Below are 16,821 nucleotides of genomic sequence, written 5' to 3'. Positions count from 1 at the left end.
ACTTGACGTAGTCCAGGTGACATATTATAATTATAGTAACAGGCTTTCTAATTATAACTAGCATTTTATTTTGTAGAAATTAAAATGTTTCTAGAAGGTTATTTTCCATTAGTTGTTTCCAGACAATGCTAATTTTGAGCTAAGGTCAGGTAGAGGACTATATAATCTTGCCACTGGAAGATTATTCATTCTTGCTTTAACGTCTGAGCAGAATCAAGTTGTTGTTGTGTACAGTACATATTTAATTTGGAATCATTCAAATTATTTCTTGTCTTGAAATACAGAAGTGCTCTGATAAAAAAATTGGAAACAGAGACTTGAATTTATACTGAAATTTCAAAAAAAGGATTTCTTCTTGGATTGTATTATTGTGACCCAACAAAAGATTTTTGGAACATCAACACTTTATGAACCATCACAGGCACCTCATCACTTTCATTGTTGGACTTTATTTGGATTTCCATTTTAGTTGATTCAGAACTTTAGTTATTAGGACTTGTGTCTGTAATTTTAGAATTATTTGGGAGTTAATTGGCAATACCTTAAGTTTCCTTTGTTTTACATTTTCACTTTGTATTCTAAGGAAATAAATTATTTGTTGAATTTTACGAAGCTTGTTGCTTTTCATTCATTTCTGGTACTTCTTGTTAGACTGTAGACTCATAACATCATAAAATCTGATTAAATCTTTACACCTATTACAGATATTTTGGTTATGTAATGATCCTGAAAAATGGTGTTAAACCCTACAACAACAACAAGAACAACAACAAATGTTTTGGTTATGTAATGATCCTGAAAAATGGTGTTAAACCCTACAACAACAACAACAACAAAATATTTTGGTTATGTAATGATCCTGAAAAATGGTATTAAACCTTACAACAACAACAACAACAACAACAAATATTTTGGTTATGTAATGATCCTTTTCCTTTTAAAATTGCATATTGTTCATATCAGTAACAGGACTTAAGTGTGAACATGAGCATTTTTAAACACAGCTTCATTCTGACTGGTTTCTCATTATTTCAGGCTAGTATGTGGCCGTCTATACCTTTGGTTGTGAGCCAGTCTACAATTGGCACAGCAATGGGTCTGACAACTTCCATTCAGATGATTGGCATTGGAATATCCAATCTCATTGTTGGTCAGATTCTAGGAAAAAATCAACAGTAAGTAGAATTACTAATGTCCTAAATATTATCTATTGTGGTCTGAAATTGTAGGGGTGCTAAATTGTTGTAAATAAGATTTTGTATTTGGTCTTACTATGTTGAAAAGAATCAAAGAACACATTAAAGTTGAATTGCAAAATGATGAATTAGCTAGTTTGAATACATTCGTTTGAGAAGATTCAAAGAGTGGAAAATCAGATAAGTAGATTTATGCACTGAAAAGTTTTGCATTAAACTCAAGATTTTAAAACAAAAATACTTTTTAAAAAGACTTTTAACTGTTTAGGTCACTTGAATTGTGTGGAAATATTGGAGATAGCATTTATTGAAATAACTTTGCCTAGATATACATCATGACTAGACCATGACTCACACAGTCAAATGATAACAAAAATAAAAACACCACAAGACATGGGCATCATGGGCTGTTTCATCAGTATTGTTTGACGTCATTTATAATGTAATCATACTTGGTTATCTCAGTTACGTCAGGGGTGTCAAAAAATTGTCAACCTAACCAGGTCTCTAGATATCAGGGTTCATAAAAATAGGTGCTGTAATTTTAAAGATGTCCTTGACCTTTATGAATTTCTCTTACTCTCAGGTTTACTCGAACATTGCCAACAAACACGTCATAGTTTTGAGATTAATTATTGCTTTATTTATATACAGTTTTATTAATGACTTTTTAGACATAATTCAGACGCTAGATGTATGTAGCAGATAATACAATGATAAACAGTGTTATTAATAAATAACGTGCGTACACGTAGAATATGTACTCTATTATCTCCTTTAATTCCCCAGTTAATGTATATTTTGCAGTTAACATATCATAGTTCTAATATTTCTCAGCAAATAAATAACCTTGCCTTCTGAAGAAATAAACAAAATATGAACTTATGTAAACCATAATCAAAATGGATTAGCTTGTGTCTTTGCAGATGGGAAAGAATTACGATATACATGTACCTACAGCTGTTATGAATCTAACTACAGATATTATTTAATGGAAATTGATACATTGTAATGTGTTGCTATAGCCAAATTTTATGGACTGAGGACAGAATCAAAATAAAAAACATTATTAAACATCCAACCAACCTCACCTCATACATTGTAATGGCTGAAAGAAATGATTGGTTTTTTTCTTTTCTTCTTCAAATGGCTGTTGAGATTCACACTTGTGCTGTAAACAATTTATATTTATTTTAAGATCTTTTAATCTAAAAAAAATCAAAGTCACTGATTTTCGGACATTGAAGAAATTACATAATACTGTATGTGTAAAATCACAAGACTCCACCAGCCAATTATGGTTGAGTGTTAACCTAAGCAGTCAGCAAATATTAAATGCACATTGTTCTGCTGTATTGTCTCTACCCACTTTTTAAGAATTTCAGTTTCACACAGTATGTAGGACTCAACTTTTTTAATGTATTTTCTTTTGTTTGTGTTGACTTGTGACAAGTAACAGAACTTACGGACCAAAATTGTGCATGGAAAATTTATCCTTAATGGATATTAAAAGTTGCACTTCATCTAAATAAGTGGCTCAACATGTTACTTTGGACAGAAACTTATGCCTGACATAACATGGTTATCGACTTAACAGGGGTAAAAATTAAGCAGGGAAAAATTAGCGTAACAAAGAAGGATTTTTTCAGGATTGGACCAATATGCTGACATACTTGGGTTCTCGAGATAACTGAGGTTGAGATAATTGAGTTTGACTGTATTGTCACTCTTATTTCTGCTGTAAGGGGATTGGAGTGTTATGGAATAGTGTTTGCTGTAAGGGGCTTGAAGTGTTATGGAAGTGTGTTTGCTGTAAGGGGCTTGGAGTGTTATGGAAGTGTGTTTGCTGTAAGGGGCTTGGAGTGTTATGGAAGTGTGTTTGCTGTAAGGGGCTTGGAGTGTTATGGAAGTGTGTTTGCTGTAAGGGACTTGGAGTGTTATGGAAGTGTGTTTGCTGTAAGGGGCTTGGAGTATTATGGAATAGTGTTTGCTGTAAGGGGCTTGGAGTGTTATGGAAGTGTGTTTGCTGTAAGGAGCTTGGAGTGTTATAGAAGTGTGTTTGCTGTAAGGGGCTTGGAGTGTTATGGAAGTGTGTTTGCAGTAAGGATCTTGGAGTGTTATGGAATAGTGTTTGCTGTTAGGGGCTTGGAGTATTATGGAGGAGTGTTTGCTGTAAGGGGCTTGGAGTATTATGGAAGAGTGTTTGCTGTAAGAGGCTTTGAGTGTTATGGAAGTGTGTTTGCTGTATAAGGGGCTTGGAGTGTTATGGAATAGTGTTTGCTGTTACGGGCTTGGAGTATTATGGAAGAGTGTTTGCTGTAAGGGGCTTGGAGTGTTATGGAATAGTATTTGCTGTAAGGGGCTTGGAGTGTTATGGAAGAGTGTTTGCTGTTAGGGGCTTGGAGTATTATGGAAGAGTGTTTGCTGTAAGGGGCTTGGAGTCTTATGGAAGAGTGTTTGCTGTAAGGGGCTTGGAGTGTTATGGAAGTGTGTTTGCTGTAAGGGGCTTGGAGTGTTATGGAATAGTATTTGCTGTAAGGGGCTTGGAGTCTTATGGAAGTGTGTTTGCTGTAAGGGGCTTGGAGTGTTATGGAAGAGTGTTTGCTGTAAGGGGCTTTGAGTGTTATGGAAGTGTGTTTGCTGTAAGGGGCTTGGAGTGTTATGGAAGAGTGTTTGCTGTATAGAAGAAGGTTTCTTCCATGTTTTGTGATTCTTTGATGCCTCACTTTTTAATTTCTAAGTCACTATTTTTCATGGGGTACCATTTTTAAAATTAATTTTGTAGTTGTCTTAAACCACAGATTTAAGGACATAATGAAATATGATACTTTTGTGGAAATAAACTAGATCCATGAATCGAAACCATGAAATTAATTACAGATGAAAATATTATTTATTTGCAAACAATGAAAATTAACAGTCAATAAAATAAATGAATTCACAGTATTGTAATACAGTGATACCATTTCTAAAAATTTCTCCCATAATATGCACTTTCAGTTGTTTTCATTTTCTTACAGTTTGTCAGATTCTGATGTTTTAGAAAGGTGGAAGTTTGTGATGATATTTCTGCTTGCAAACACACTGGCCTGTGTTGCAACAACTGTTAGTTTGAACTTTGTTGACAGGAGAAAAGTAAGTTATTTAATTTCAGATGATATTTTTATTTATTTTATGGCTGTTCCAGAAGTTAAGGTATTTTGAGATCAGAAGGAATGTTCTTTAATAGAGTATGGGTGATGGGAATAATATAGACTGGGAATAATATAGACTGTGCTAGAGGGAATGATATAGACTAGGAATAATATAAACTGGGAATAATTTAGACTGGGAACAGTATAGACTGGGAACAATATAGACTGGGAATAATATAGACTGGAAACAATATAGACTGGGAATAATATAGACTGGGAATAATATAGACTGGGAACAATATAGACAGGGAATAATATAAACTGTGCTAGAGGGAATAATATAGACTGGGAATGATATAAACTGGGAATAATTTAGACTGGGAACAATATAGACTGGGAACAATATAGACTGGGAATAATATAGACTGGGAACAATATAGACTGGGAATAATAGAGACTGGGAATAATATAGACTGGGAAAAATATAGACTGGGAATAATATAAACTATGCTAGAGGGAATAATATAGACTGGGAATAATATAGACTGCTAGAAGGAATAATATAGACTGTGCTAGAGGAAATAATATAGACTGGGAATAATATAGACTGGGAACAATGTAGACTGGGAATAATATAGACTGGGAACAATATAGACTGGGCTAGAGGGAATAATATAGACTGGGCTAGAGGGAATAATATAGACTGTGCCAGATGTTTTATTTTGACCTATCTAAGGATGCCTTTAATAGCATTTTATGCTGCTCTTTGATTTCTTGATTTATTCATTTGGCATTAGCACTAAGGTGTACAACATTATGCATTCTGCAAGATTCCCTGATTGCTCAGATCTAGATGTTTCCAATATGGTGTACTCATTAAGATAATGCATATCACCCAGTGTGTGAAACTTGCCAAAAATCCTGCAAGCCCACAGGATCAGTAACCTGAAAATAGTACGAGTCATGTCCATAACCAACTGGTCATACATTTCATCATACAAGAAGACAAAATGTAGTCACTGACTCATTGGTAAATTCAGGTGGACATGGATATCAGCCCTTAGTAAGGTTCTGTATATAATGAAACATGGAACATGAAGTAAAACATAAAATAAAATATTGTATGATATGTCGTATTTGTTAAATTCAGTTTAACAAGGACACTATTTACTGACCAGAATAGTCCAGCTTGATGTCCAGCCAGCCCAGATCCATACATAACTCATCTAGAGGCTGAGCATCATAATCGAGCCATTGATGACCAGTCAGAATTATAGTCTGAATAAGGATCAGGATCCTCATCCATTGACTTGTCATCAATGACGGTATCAGAACAAAACCCAGCCTCCAAAAATGCAGATGTGGTATCTAATGTAAAACTCATTCAATTTTTTCTGTATGTTAATGATATAATCTGTCTAATGAGTAGACAATGTTTGTATAGATGTGGCATGTATCAGCCCTTTATAAAATTAAACTCTTCCATAACTCCAGGGCTACCATGGAGTCAATGGCACTTCCTGGAGTAAGGAAGTTGCCAGCACTTTAATCTTGGGAGAGATGATTGACCTGTCTTGTTGCAGGAAAGATGCAGCATGCCAATCTCAGCAATAATCATTTGGTGCTTTCCATTTAAAGAAAGTTGCCAACACATTGATCAATGGCACTTTCTGGCTTAAGGAAGGCACCAACATTCACAAGTAAGTCCTACCCTTCTGGCATTAGGAATGGCAGTAATTTTCAACTTGTTAATCAAAGGATTCTAAATCATTGGAATGTGTCAGATTCCCTAGAAATGGATTTCTAAGGACAATCGTTGTTCCCTGACTGGTCATTGACTACTGATCAGTCTGGGCACTGTACACTGGGTCATGGCACTTGGCACTGGACAGTAGACACTGGTCACTGGGAATGATGACGGACACTGATTATTGGGCAACTTTTACCATGTATCTGTCACCAGGGGTCATGTTACCGGGTAAAGTGGGCAACTAAGTTGCCTAAAAAATGTCAACTTTGCTTTCTTCTGTTAGTAAAGTGAAAACTACTTCTCCTTGTTTAAAGGTACATTGAGTGATCATACTTTTTTAGATGCTCCCTGCCTTAGCCAGGTTATCTCCAGTATAATACTGAGTGTTGTGTTATAAGCCCAAGGCAAAATGTAGACTCCATCACATAGTTGGTGTTGATATCAATTGTACCAACAAACAAACACTTGCGCATTCACAGACGTGTTTTGGTAGCAGATTGAACATTAACCCTTTCCCAAGTAAGTTGGCAACTATCACTGCATAATCTCCAGAAGTTATCCTTTGATGACATTAAACATACAAACTTGTGTTTCGATACTTAATAGTATGTAAATAACAATTTCTTTTTTAAGAATAGAACTGTAAAATGAATAATTATTTTAACTGCCATGTGTACATTAGTTTCTTCACAAAATCAGTTTGGAACCATAAGTGAACCTGTCATGGGGGAAATAATGGCAGACATTGCTGTGTCTGGGAAGTACCACATTACTAGATTGTCTGTTTTCATAAACCATTGGGCAAATATATTCAGGAGAAATATGCAATTCGTAGAAAGCAGAGTCTAAATATTATGTTATTGAAGATTTAGGTTTCAAATGCAATTTAGTAGGTCAGAAACATAAAAAACAATGCTATGTTGTGGAATTCGAGAGGCGCCATAAGGTCAAAGTTGTTTTCTGACTTCGCTCATTTTTGTAAAAATGAGAAGAAAAACAAACAGCGATTTTGTTTGTATTCTACAGAGTTGTTCCCCTTGGCTGGCTTTATATAGGTATGCTGCCAACTGTATTTGGAACAATCTGTCATCCACATCTTTATTATGGCACCTTAAAGTGAAATTCTTTGTCTTTCCTGTACCTTTTCTGGATCCAGTTAACCATCCATAGCCATGTGATAGAACTAGTTTGTTATGGCGTAAAATACCTCTCAGCCTGAGGACCTTGACGTATTCATGTGCCACATCAAGCTTATTCTTTCTACCGACCTGAAATAAAACATTTGCATATTTTATAAATAGCAAGGTCTTAAGATGTATAAAACAGCTTGTATTTGAAGGTGTCCAGATAAATACTATTTTTCTGCACAGTATCTTGTTTGTTATTAAATGGTTGTTTGTGGATTAATTTCAGGGAGGGATACTAAATCTGAGTCGAAGGCAGAAGCAGCAGGCCCAGGCACTCCTTAAACATGAAACCAGCAATATCAATGACAGTAAACCATTGGAGGAGAGCTCGGAGACTGATCCTCTTCTTGGCAACAAGAGTCCTAGCATTAACTGATTTCAGCTGTTGATAATGATGACTTTTTTCTGTTTGACTAGCCTTAATATCAGCAATTGAGATTCACTTTCTTTTCAACAATTTTATTTTAATACCAGGAGAGGAGTTTGTGGCTATCAATTTTACCTGTAATTGATTCTATGGATGTCTTCCTGCTCCTATATATTCACTTGTGTGTGTCTTTCTACTCCCATCTATTGGTTTTATTAGTGTCTTCCCACTTCCATCCTTTGGTTTTATATGTGTTTTCCCACTCCCATGCATTGGTGTTATGAATGTCTTTCCACTTCCATGCATTGATTTTATGTGTCTTCCCACTTCCATCCAATGGTTTCATTAGTGTCTTCCCACTTCCATCCATTAGTGTTATGAATGTTTTCCCACTCCCATCAATTAGTTTTATGAGTGTCTTTCCACTTCCATGCATTTCCCACTCCCATCCATTGGTTTCATAAGTGTCTTTCCACTTCCATGCATTGGTTTTGAACAGATATTTCTTTTACAATGTTGTCAATGCACCCAAATTACAGTTTTGCCAAGAAATTCTATAATAATCTTATTTTCCTGATGATAGTACATTTTTTTATTAAGTCTTAATTAAAAATATTATTTGATGCACATCTACACAACCCCGGCTATATAGTGCAGGGCAAAAGCTGGATAGCAGAATGAGTCAAGACAAAACCTTGCCAAAATCCCATGGAAAACAAACACTTTCATCCAAAAGTGAATATACACAATGAAGCCAAAGATAAAAGGTTAAGATGCTGAGAAAGCTCCTTCTGAAGGCATAAATGGATAACATCCTTAATAATTATGAGAATTTTATATCAGCATTGGTCACATTATATTAAATGCACAATTTCCAAATTAGTAATTTTGAAAGTGCAGTGTGAAGTATTTTTCTTCAATTAATAGTCATTTTGGTTGTGAACTTGTCATTAATTACTCTTTTAATTTAGAAAATGACATTTACTTTTGTGTGGAACAAAGAGATTTAATTTTTTCTCAACTGAAGATAAATGTAAAACCACTGTGCACAGGATAAGTGGTGGCATATAGTGGAGAGTTGTAAATAAACAAACTGTCAGTACCAAAGAAAATGAATATTGATGTCAACAACAGCAGTAATAAGAAAAAGGATCTACCTCTTCATTAGATATTTGTCTAATCCTATTTTTTGTCAGTGGTAACATGTTCATTGACTGACCATCAGTATGTTTTGTTACCAAAAATCACTTTACATTAGATGATAAAAGGCCTTTGGGGCCCCAAGTGGCAGAGTGGTCTAAAACATTGACTGTTATGGATCACTGACTTCTCACCTCTGTCTGTGTGGGTTCGAGTATCAGGCTTGGCCGTTGTGGGTAGGTGAGAAATCTTGCCAGTAGCTTCTTGTGGGTCAGTGGTTCTTTCCAGGGTTTTTCCGGGTTCTTCCTCCACTCTTTATACTGGCCGCCATGTATAGCCTATCTCGTGCTGAAAAAATGGCATTAAACCCTACAACATAAAAGGCCATTAATGTGCTGATGAGTGCTAGTTGTTTGTATTTATGTGACTAGTTTTGTATTTCCAATGTGCAGTATTCTTGAAGTACTGAAGACATGTACTTTCAGTCGACGATGAAGACATTTCCATGGTCATTTATTTTTTTAAGCAACGTTTTAGTTCCTCATCAACCTCTATTGCATAATGATGTTTAATAAGCGTGTGGCACTGTGTTAGCGCTGTTACTTTCAGTCGATGATGAAGACATTTCCATGGTCATTTATTTTTTTTAAGCAACATTTTAGTTCCTCATCAACCTCCATTTCATAATGATGTTTAATAAGCATGTGGCACTGTGTTAGAGCACAGAGCGGTTTAAAACACAGAATAAACAATATGCTGAATATGTTCATAGATATTGACGTAATTCTCTGTGGTAAGCTGGTGTTGGCAAGACATGTAGGACTGTTATAAATTTAAACAAGTAATTCTTCCAGTTTTATTCAAAGTGGTGAACAAAGTAGAAAAGTAGAAACTATTCTTATGTTTAAATCAGAGTGGTTTCAAAATGTACAATCTTAAATTTTTTTAACCCAGTTACCTCTGCTCACTGGTTTTCATCCTACTATAAGCTATTAATCAAAACTCATTTCTACTTGCTATATGTATAAAATGCCAGTATTCAGACTGGTTATATATTTTAAACCCAGCATAAGCTACCGTATTTTCCGGCCTACAAGTCGATGCGGAGTATAAGTCGAATTGACCAATTTTTTAAATTTTCCATCCTTCGTCCATATATAAGTCGATTCAGAGTATAAGACGAGGCCAGGTCAATAACTTGGCTTTGTATTTTATACTAGTAACTTCCGGTTGCATGAATATTAATGGTATCTTTGTATGATATTCCATATTACCGGCAATCGTGAAATTGCATTACCGATGCTAACATGCTTGTGATTTTACTTCTGAACTGCTATATTTTGTTATCAATTGACACAGCTGAATAAACAGTCCATGCTTGTTTTATTATAATTGAAAGCACATCCATGTTGTAGTTCATTTTATTACCTGTAGTTACGAACGTAACTTATACAAACTTGTCATTTTCTATTGTAAGTTTGAAAGTCACAGACTCCGTTAAATCGATTCGTATATATATGTATACATATACTATTTTTTAAGTGTTTGTTCTGTTTGGACTTGGATATAATTAACATTTTATTACTAATCTATTCAATGATATACCCCACTATTATCTTTATCGACGAGTTCGAATACAAAGTAATGGGTATGATCTCTTGTCCTTATAACAAATTTTGTATGGACAATGACTTCAATAAAATGTTGACAGATTTTCATTTCCCTAAAAAAAGCCTCATTTCCCTACTGGCAGCCTCGCTGATTTGACCTATTCTGTCGATTCTTGCCCTCAATCTGGTTTCAGTTATAGCCAAAGCGCTAAGCATGTTTAATTACCATGTAAATAACACTGCATAGCCATGTGGTTGTTGTGACAATGTACATTGTAATTAAAACAAGAATGAATTGTTGATTTAGAGGTGTTTATTGATAATGGAATATAGTAGGCTCGTAATACATGAGGATTATCACAATCGTCAGGTAACTCAAAATACCGTCTTTTTTCTCTTTGCAAAAGCTACAAATAAAAACCGCCCTGAATAAAAGAACGATCTTGTACATGGACATTTTTTTTCATCTCTCACTCTCTCTCTCATACGCACACACACAAGCACGCGCGCGCTCACAATATATCTGATTTTAGTTTAGTTTAAACCATATTTGTTTTAATTGATATCCATTGCAACAAGAGCCACGTGGCTGTGCATGCTATGATTATTCCTTCCAGTTGAAACCAGTCTTGAGTGCAAGATTCAACAGATGAGAACTTTACAAGTTCCAGCTTAAAAGCCGCTATGTAAGACTTGTGTGATTTGACGGGAGACATTGTGAGATAAGTTGTATGATTTGTACGGGGATATTTATATGAATGATTATGACTGAAAAGATTGATCAAAATATACCGAACTCATTAAAATGTGCCCATACTATAGCAATGAAAACAATGCCCATGGCTAAATTCATTATTTACATCTAGAGAAGGGAGTGGGCATCATTTCCTGTTGTACTTAATCCCATTGATATTAAAAGCGGGTAGCGTAATTGATGCAGATTAATGATAAAGAACAATGGGGTACCGGCAATATGGTAACTAGTATCGGTAGCTAAAGCCAATATCAAGGTCTAAACAATTGAGGCAACTGGCTTTGATTGTTGTTGGAAACCAGAGAACAATTTATCAACAACCGGTATAATCAAAGAGAGACACCGAATCGTCAGCTAGTTAAGAATGAATATAGGTGAAGTGTTGACATTACAATTTGCTTTAAACTGAATTGTGAAACTAAAAATCATGGATCACTGATGATCTATGAGTACTGGTAGTCCATCTATATATCTGATTTTAGTGTAGTTTAAACCTAATTTATTTGAGAAACTTTGTCAAATACAATTAGAAACATATGATTTGGGGGATTCAGTAGAATGCATGATCTACATTATTTTATAAATAATCATAGAATGCTCAAGTTAATATGGATTACATCCCTTTGTAGGATCAATTGGATCAATCAAAAAGCTATGCCGGTAATTGCTCATGTGTGTCCAACATTATACTGGAAAATCAAATATTAATGGACCAGTTATTTCATATCTTTTTTTTTAGGAACAAACAATATGCTTTGAATTAGTACAGTACACTATAGAGTATAGACCGTAAGTGTGCTATGCGGCCCGGTGAAGTTTTTACTGGTACGGTAAATTGTTTTCTTTTATTTTATGTTTGAGAAATAAGAAAAAACACGCAGAATGCAAAATAAATAATGACAAAACTTACAAATATAAACACAGTCATATTAGTTTATGACAATTTATTGACATAGTAATTTAACATGAATTTGTACTTCTATGTGACCTGTTTTCGATTATGCCAATTATAGAGCAATGTCAATAGCATACCGGATACTGTAATCCATATATAAGTCGATGCAATTTTAATGACACAATCCATATATAAGTTGATTCGGAGTATAAGACGAAGACCGAACTTTCAAGTCAAAAAGTATCGACTTATACGCCAGAAAATACGGTATTCTAATATTAATCAAAACTCATTTATACTTGCTATCTCTATCAAATGCCAGCATTCAGACTGGTTATATATTTTAATCCCAGTATAAGCTATTCTAATATTAATCAAAACTCATTTATACTTGCCATCTCTATAAAATGCCAGCATTCAGACTGGTTAATATATATATTTTGGTTGCATTAAAGGCTGTTCTGGTGCTAATCAAACATCATCATACTTGCCACCATTATAAAGAAAAGAGCAACTCTTTCAGTCCAAATAGTTTTCATTCTATGGAAATTTCACTGTATCTGAAAACAATTTATTTATTATTTAGTTTTTAATAATTCACAAAAGCTTTCTTTTTGAAATGATTTATGTATCATCAGAAAATTGTACTCAATTACCAAAAATTGAGTTATCAGTGTTAGAAATGTATTTAAAACTGGAAAATGGTTGTCTTATATTTGAAATTTATTTTTCTTCAGTTTTTGGGATTTTGTTTAACAAAATTTTTTATTGTCATAGTACATTAAATTAATGATACTGATTAATTGTTGAATGATTTACTGAGACAAGAAGATACTATACCTGCATTTTAGGACTCTGCATCTTTTGGTATGACCGCTCTGGTGGACTAGTGGTAAGAGCGTCTGTCTCAGATGCAGGAGGTCATGGGTTCGATCCCTGGCCAAGTCATACCAAAGACTTACAAAAATGGTACTAACAGCTGCCTCACTGGGTGTTCAGCATTAAGATGTTAGTGTTAGGACTGGTCGGCCTGGTGTCAGGATTATGTGACTGGGTGGGACATCATGCTACATGTCTGCAGCTTGATGCCCTAGTGCTAGACATCACTATAAACTGCCACAATGTAGACATCGTAGCGATATGACTGAAAATTTTGTAAAGCTACATTAAAAATCCAAATCACATCACACAATGCATCTTTTGGAATGGGTTAAATCACTGGTTTTGACATACGAACATCAGCTTGAACTTTACAGCTTTAAATGTTCTTGTAATAAAGGTGGACATAAATTAATTCATCATTCATCCTACCAAAAGCTCTCCATTTCCTATCATCTCTAAACAATAACTTTAATTCTGAGAAGTTCATTTGCTTTTTTTTATGGTGCGGCAACACAACTACGTTATTTAGTGCTGAGGCAGTTGGATTCAAGTTCCTTGCCCAAGGATACACCGATAATAGCTGACCCGCATTGATTCATTGGTAGGATTCAAACCTGCTCTCTTTCTTTTGTGAGTCTGGCTTGTTAACCACTGAGTTACCATGGCTCCTGACTCCATTAGTGTCCTCTTATTACATACAGGGGAGCCAACTGGGCCTTTTATTAAATGGTGGGGGGGGGGGTCCCATGGCACCTCATATTACATGCAGGGGAGCCAACTGTGCCTTTTATTAAATGGAGAGGGGATCCCATGGCACCTCTTAATACATGCAGAGGAGCCAATTGGGCCTCTTATTACATGCAGGAGAGCCCATTTGTCCTCTTATTACATTGAGGGGCTCTGATTGGGCCACTTATTACATGTAGGGGACCCAATTGGACTGCTTATTACATGAAGGGGAGCCAATTCGGCCTCATTTTACATACAGGAGAGCCAATTAGACCTCTTATTTTATTGAGGAGATCCAGTTGGGCCTCTTATTACATGCAGGGGAGCCCACTGGACCTATTATTACATGCAGGGGAGTCTATTGGGCTTCTTGTGTTTGTATGGCATAAATATAAATGCATAATGATAATTGTAAGTGTTTTGTAGAGTCTGCATTTTAATCTAATTGTCTTTCAATTTTACTTATAAAATGCTTCTTTAAAAATGTGTTTGGTGTAGCATAGGTAGATCATGAACTTTTTTTGGTGTAACATAGGTAAATAGATAGTGTATTGTTTTGTGTTAATGTGTTTGGTGTAACATAGGTAAATAGATCGTGTATTGTTTTGTGTTAATGTGTTTGGTGTAACATAGGTAAGTAGATCGTGAACTATTTTGTGTTAATGGATAAAATTGATATATTGGTATTAAATCATTTAGTATATGACTTCATAATTTCATCCGAAAAGGAATTTAGTTGAATTCTAAACAATTATATAGTAGTCCCGCAATATATTAATGGGTGTCATCAAAGTATACCATGTAGCAGAAGTAATAATGAGTGCCATTAAAGTGTACCATTGGCAGGGGAGGTAATAATGAGTGCCATTAAAGTGTGCCATATGGCAGGAGAGGTAATAATGAGTGCCATTATAGTGTGCCATATGGCAGGAGAGGTAATAATGAGTGCCATTACAGTGTGTCATGAAGATGAAGAGGTAATAATGAGTGCCATTAAAGTTTGCCATGAAGGAGAGGTAATATGGGTGTCATTCCAGTGAGACATGAAGATGACGAGGTAATAGCATGTGCCATTCAAGTGTATCATGAAGGAGAGGTAATAAGTTTTTCACAGAAACTGGTAAAAGGTGTGAAATCTTATTATAATCCTTGAAATATCCTTTCATGCAAACATGTTTTTCACATTTTTTGTCAAACTCATTGTGCAGAAACTCTGCAAAGTGATCACTTTGACATCTGTGCACATGTTTGTATGTCCAGATATTCATGCCCTAGATACATTTTATTTTGATTTACTTCTAGCAGTGTTAAAGGTTAAATTGACAAGGATGTTTCACATCCTTAGTTTATTTCCTTTGTTTTTAATATGACCATTAATGGCTAGTGACTTGAAAACTTTAAAATTACAGACTTTCTTCACCTACATTTTGTATGTAGTGAAGTGTTTAAATTCTTTGATATGTTGACGTGATCTGTGATCAGGATTTGATTCTGTAGTGAAACCTCTCTTACCGAATACATCTGCATAAAGAACACCAGCTCATAAAGGAGACCCATTTCATAAATGCATTTTACCTTAGTATTACACACCATTTCAAAGAGGACAGACTTTTTAGTCCAAATAGTGCTGTTTTTAAACAGGTTTATTGGTAATTGCTCGACACAGTATAGTAGTTGCATAAAAAATTAAAATGTGTATTTTTTCATTTATAGTAGAATTTATTTAATTATCTAATTCATTTTCATTTTCTCATCTCTAACAAATACCATCATCATATCACATCACTCATATGAATACCATTATCATATCACATCACTCATATGAATACCATCATCATATCACATCACTCATATGAATACCATCATCATATCACATCACTCATATGAATACCATCATCATATCACATCACTCGTATGAATACCATCATCTTATCACATCACTCATATGAATACCATCATCATATCACATCACTCATATGAATACCATCATCATATCACATCACTTTTAACTGAAAATACATTATGCACTGTATTTCTATTTGAATCATCTGTGAAAACATAGTTTGAAAAATAAATTAATATTTAGATAGGAAAGCTTTTATGAAGACAACACTTGTGAAAATATGATGTCCAACAAATTAATACTTTTATTTCATGCTTGAAATTTGTTTATGTTCTTTAAAGATGTTGAATTTATATTCTGATTATGTTTCTGTTTTATTTTTTAAATATCTTATCATTCTAATGCCATATATTTCATACATTTTTACTTATAATAGCAATTACATGTATGGAGACAAGTTTTACCAAGTATGATTTATTGCTTGATAATAAAGATGAGTTTGTAATTTAATTCTTGTAGAAAATTTATGTTATCATTTAAATATAGAAAGACAATGACACTTACAAACACCACACAATGGTATGACAACAAATGTGAGTAGAACCTTTCAATGCAGAGTTCTGAAGAAACATGTAGTTGTCCAGCTAATTGTACATCTCTCCTTATACATATCAGTTGATGAGGACAATTACTGGCAAATTGTTCAATAAAATCCAGTAGTTTTATTAGGTCCTTGCCTGGAGATAATAAAACTCTAGAGCTTGTAATTACTTGTAAATATTCATTCTTGATCATCAAAACTAATGACTTTTCGTAAGTTAAGTCTATTTGATTGGTGGACAGAAATCGAGAGCTCAGATTTTTTTCTTCCAAGTTTTGAGGACTGTCTCCCATTCTCACTTAAATCTCCCTCATACACAAAATTATTAGTGAAAAATTGTTGTTTTTTTCTTCCATTTTTTTTCCCATTCTGGTTTCAGCATAGTATATTTATGGTAATACTGCCTATGGTGACATAATTAAACTGGTTTAAGCAGGGCAAGCCAATGTATATCACTACTTTCACCCTTTGATCCTGTCAGCTTGGTCAGCTGGCTTCATTGTTTGAAGATTGTGAGCAGAAGTGTGTCAGAAAGGATTAAATACATTAATTGATTATGGTCAGGTTACTAAAGAACCCAATGATCGTAAAACAACAAACTTTGTTCTGCTTCAGTACTAAATGTTGTCAAGATGGATTAGAGTCTATATGACAAAAGGTAGTTAGAGTCTATATAACAAAAAGTGGTGGCTACCTGCTATAAGGCCAACCCATTTATTAATATTCTGTGGCA

General features: G+C 34.5%; 1 protein-coding gene across 2 annotated transcripts in view; it reads left to right on the top strand.

The window, feature by feature from the left end:
- The window catches only part of LOC149808034 (lysosomal dipeptide transporter MFSD1-like), a 71,142-nt gene extending 55,145 nt beyond the window's left edge, over nt 1-15,997 (top strand). For both annotated transcript variants that reach the window (XM_089972847.1, XM_089972856.1), the window contains exons 11-13: nt 1,036-1,175; nt 4,217-4,331; nt 7,494-15,997. In XM_089972847.1, the coding sequence (XP_089828973.1) occupies nt 1,036-1,175; nt 4,217-4,331; nt 7,494-7,643 (405 nt within the window). In that variant the 3' untranslated portion in view covers nt 7,644-15,997. The remainder of the gene's footprint in view (nt 1-1,035; nt 1,176-4,216; nt 4,332-7,493) is intronic.
- The last annotated feature ends 824 nt before the right edge of the window (nt 15,998-16,821 follow it).

The sequence above is a fragment of the Sinohyriopsis cumingii genome, chromosome 1 (genome assembly GCF_028554795.1).
Source record: "Sinohyriopsis cumingii isolate HCF-2022 chromosome 1, ASM2855479v2, whole genome shotgun sequence".
Lineage (NCBI taxonomy): Eukaryota > Metazoa > Mollusca > Bivalvia > Unionida > Unionidae > Sinohyriopsis > Sinohyriopsis cumingii.
The sequence above is the reverse complement of the archived record's forward strand: the minus strand, read 5'-3'. Positions and strand labels throughout refer to the sequence as shown.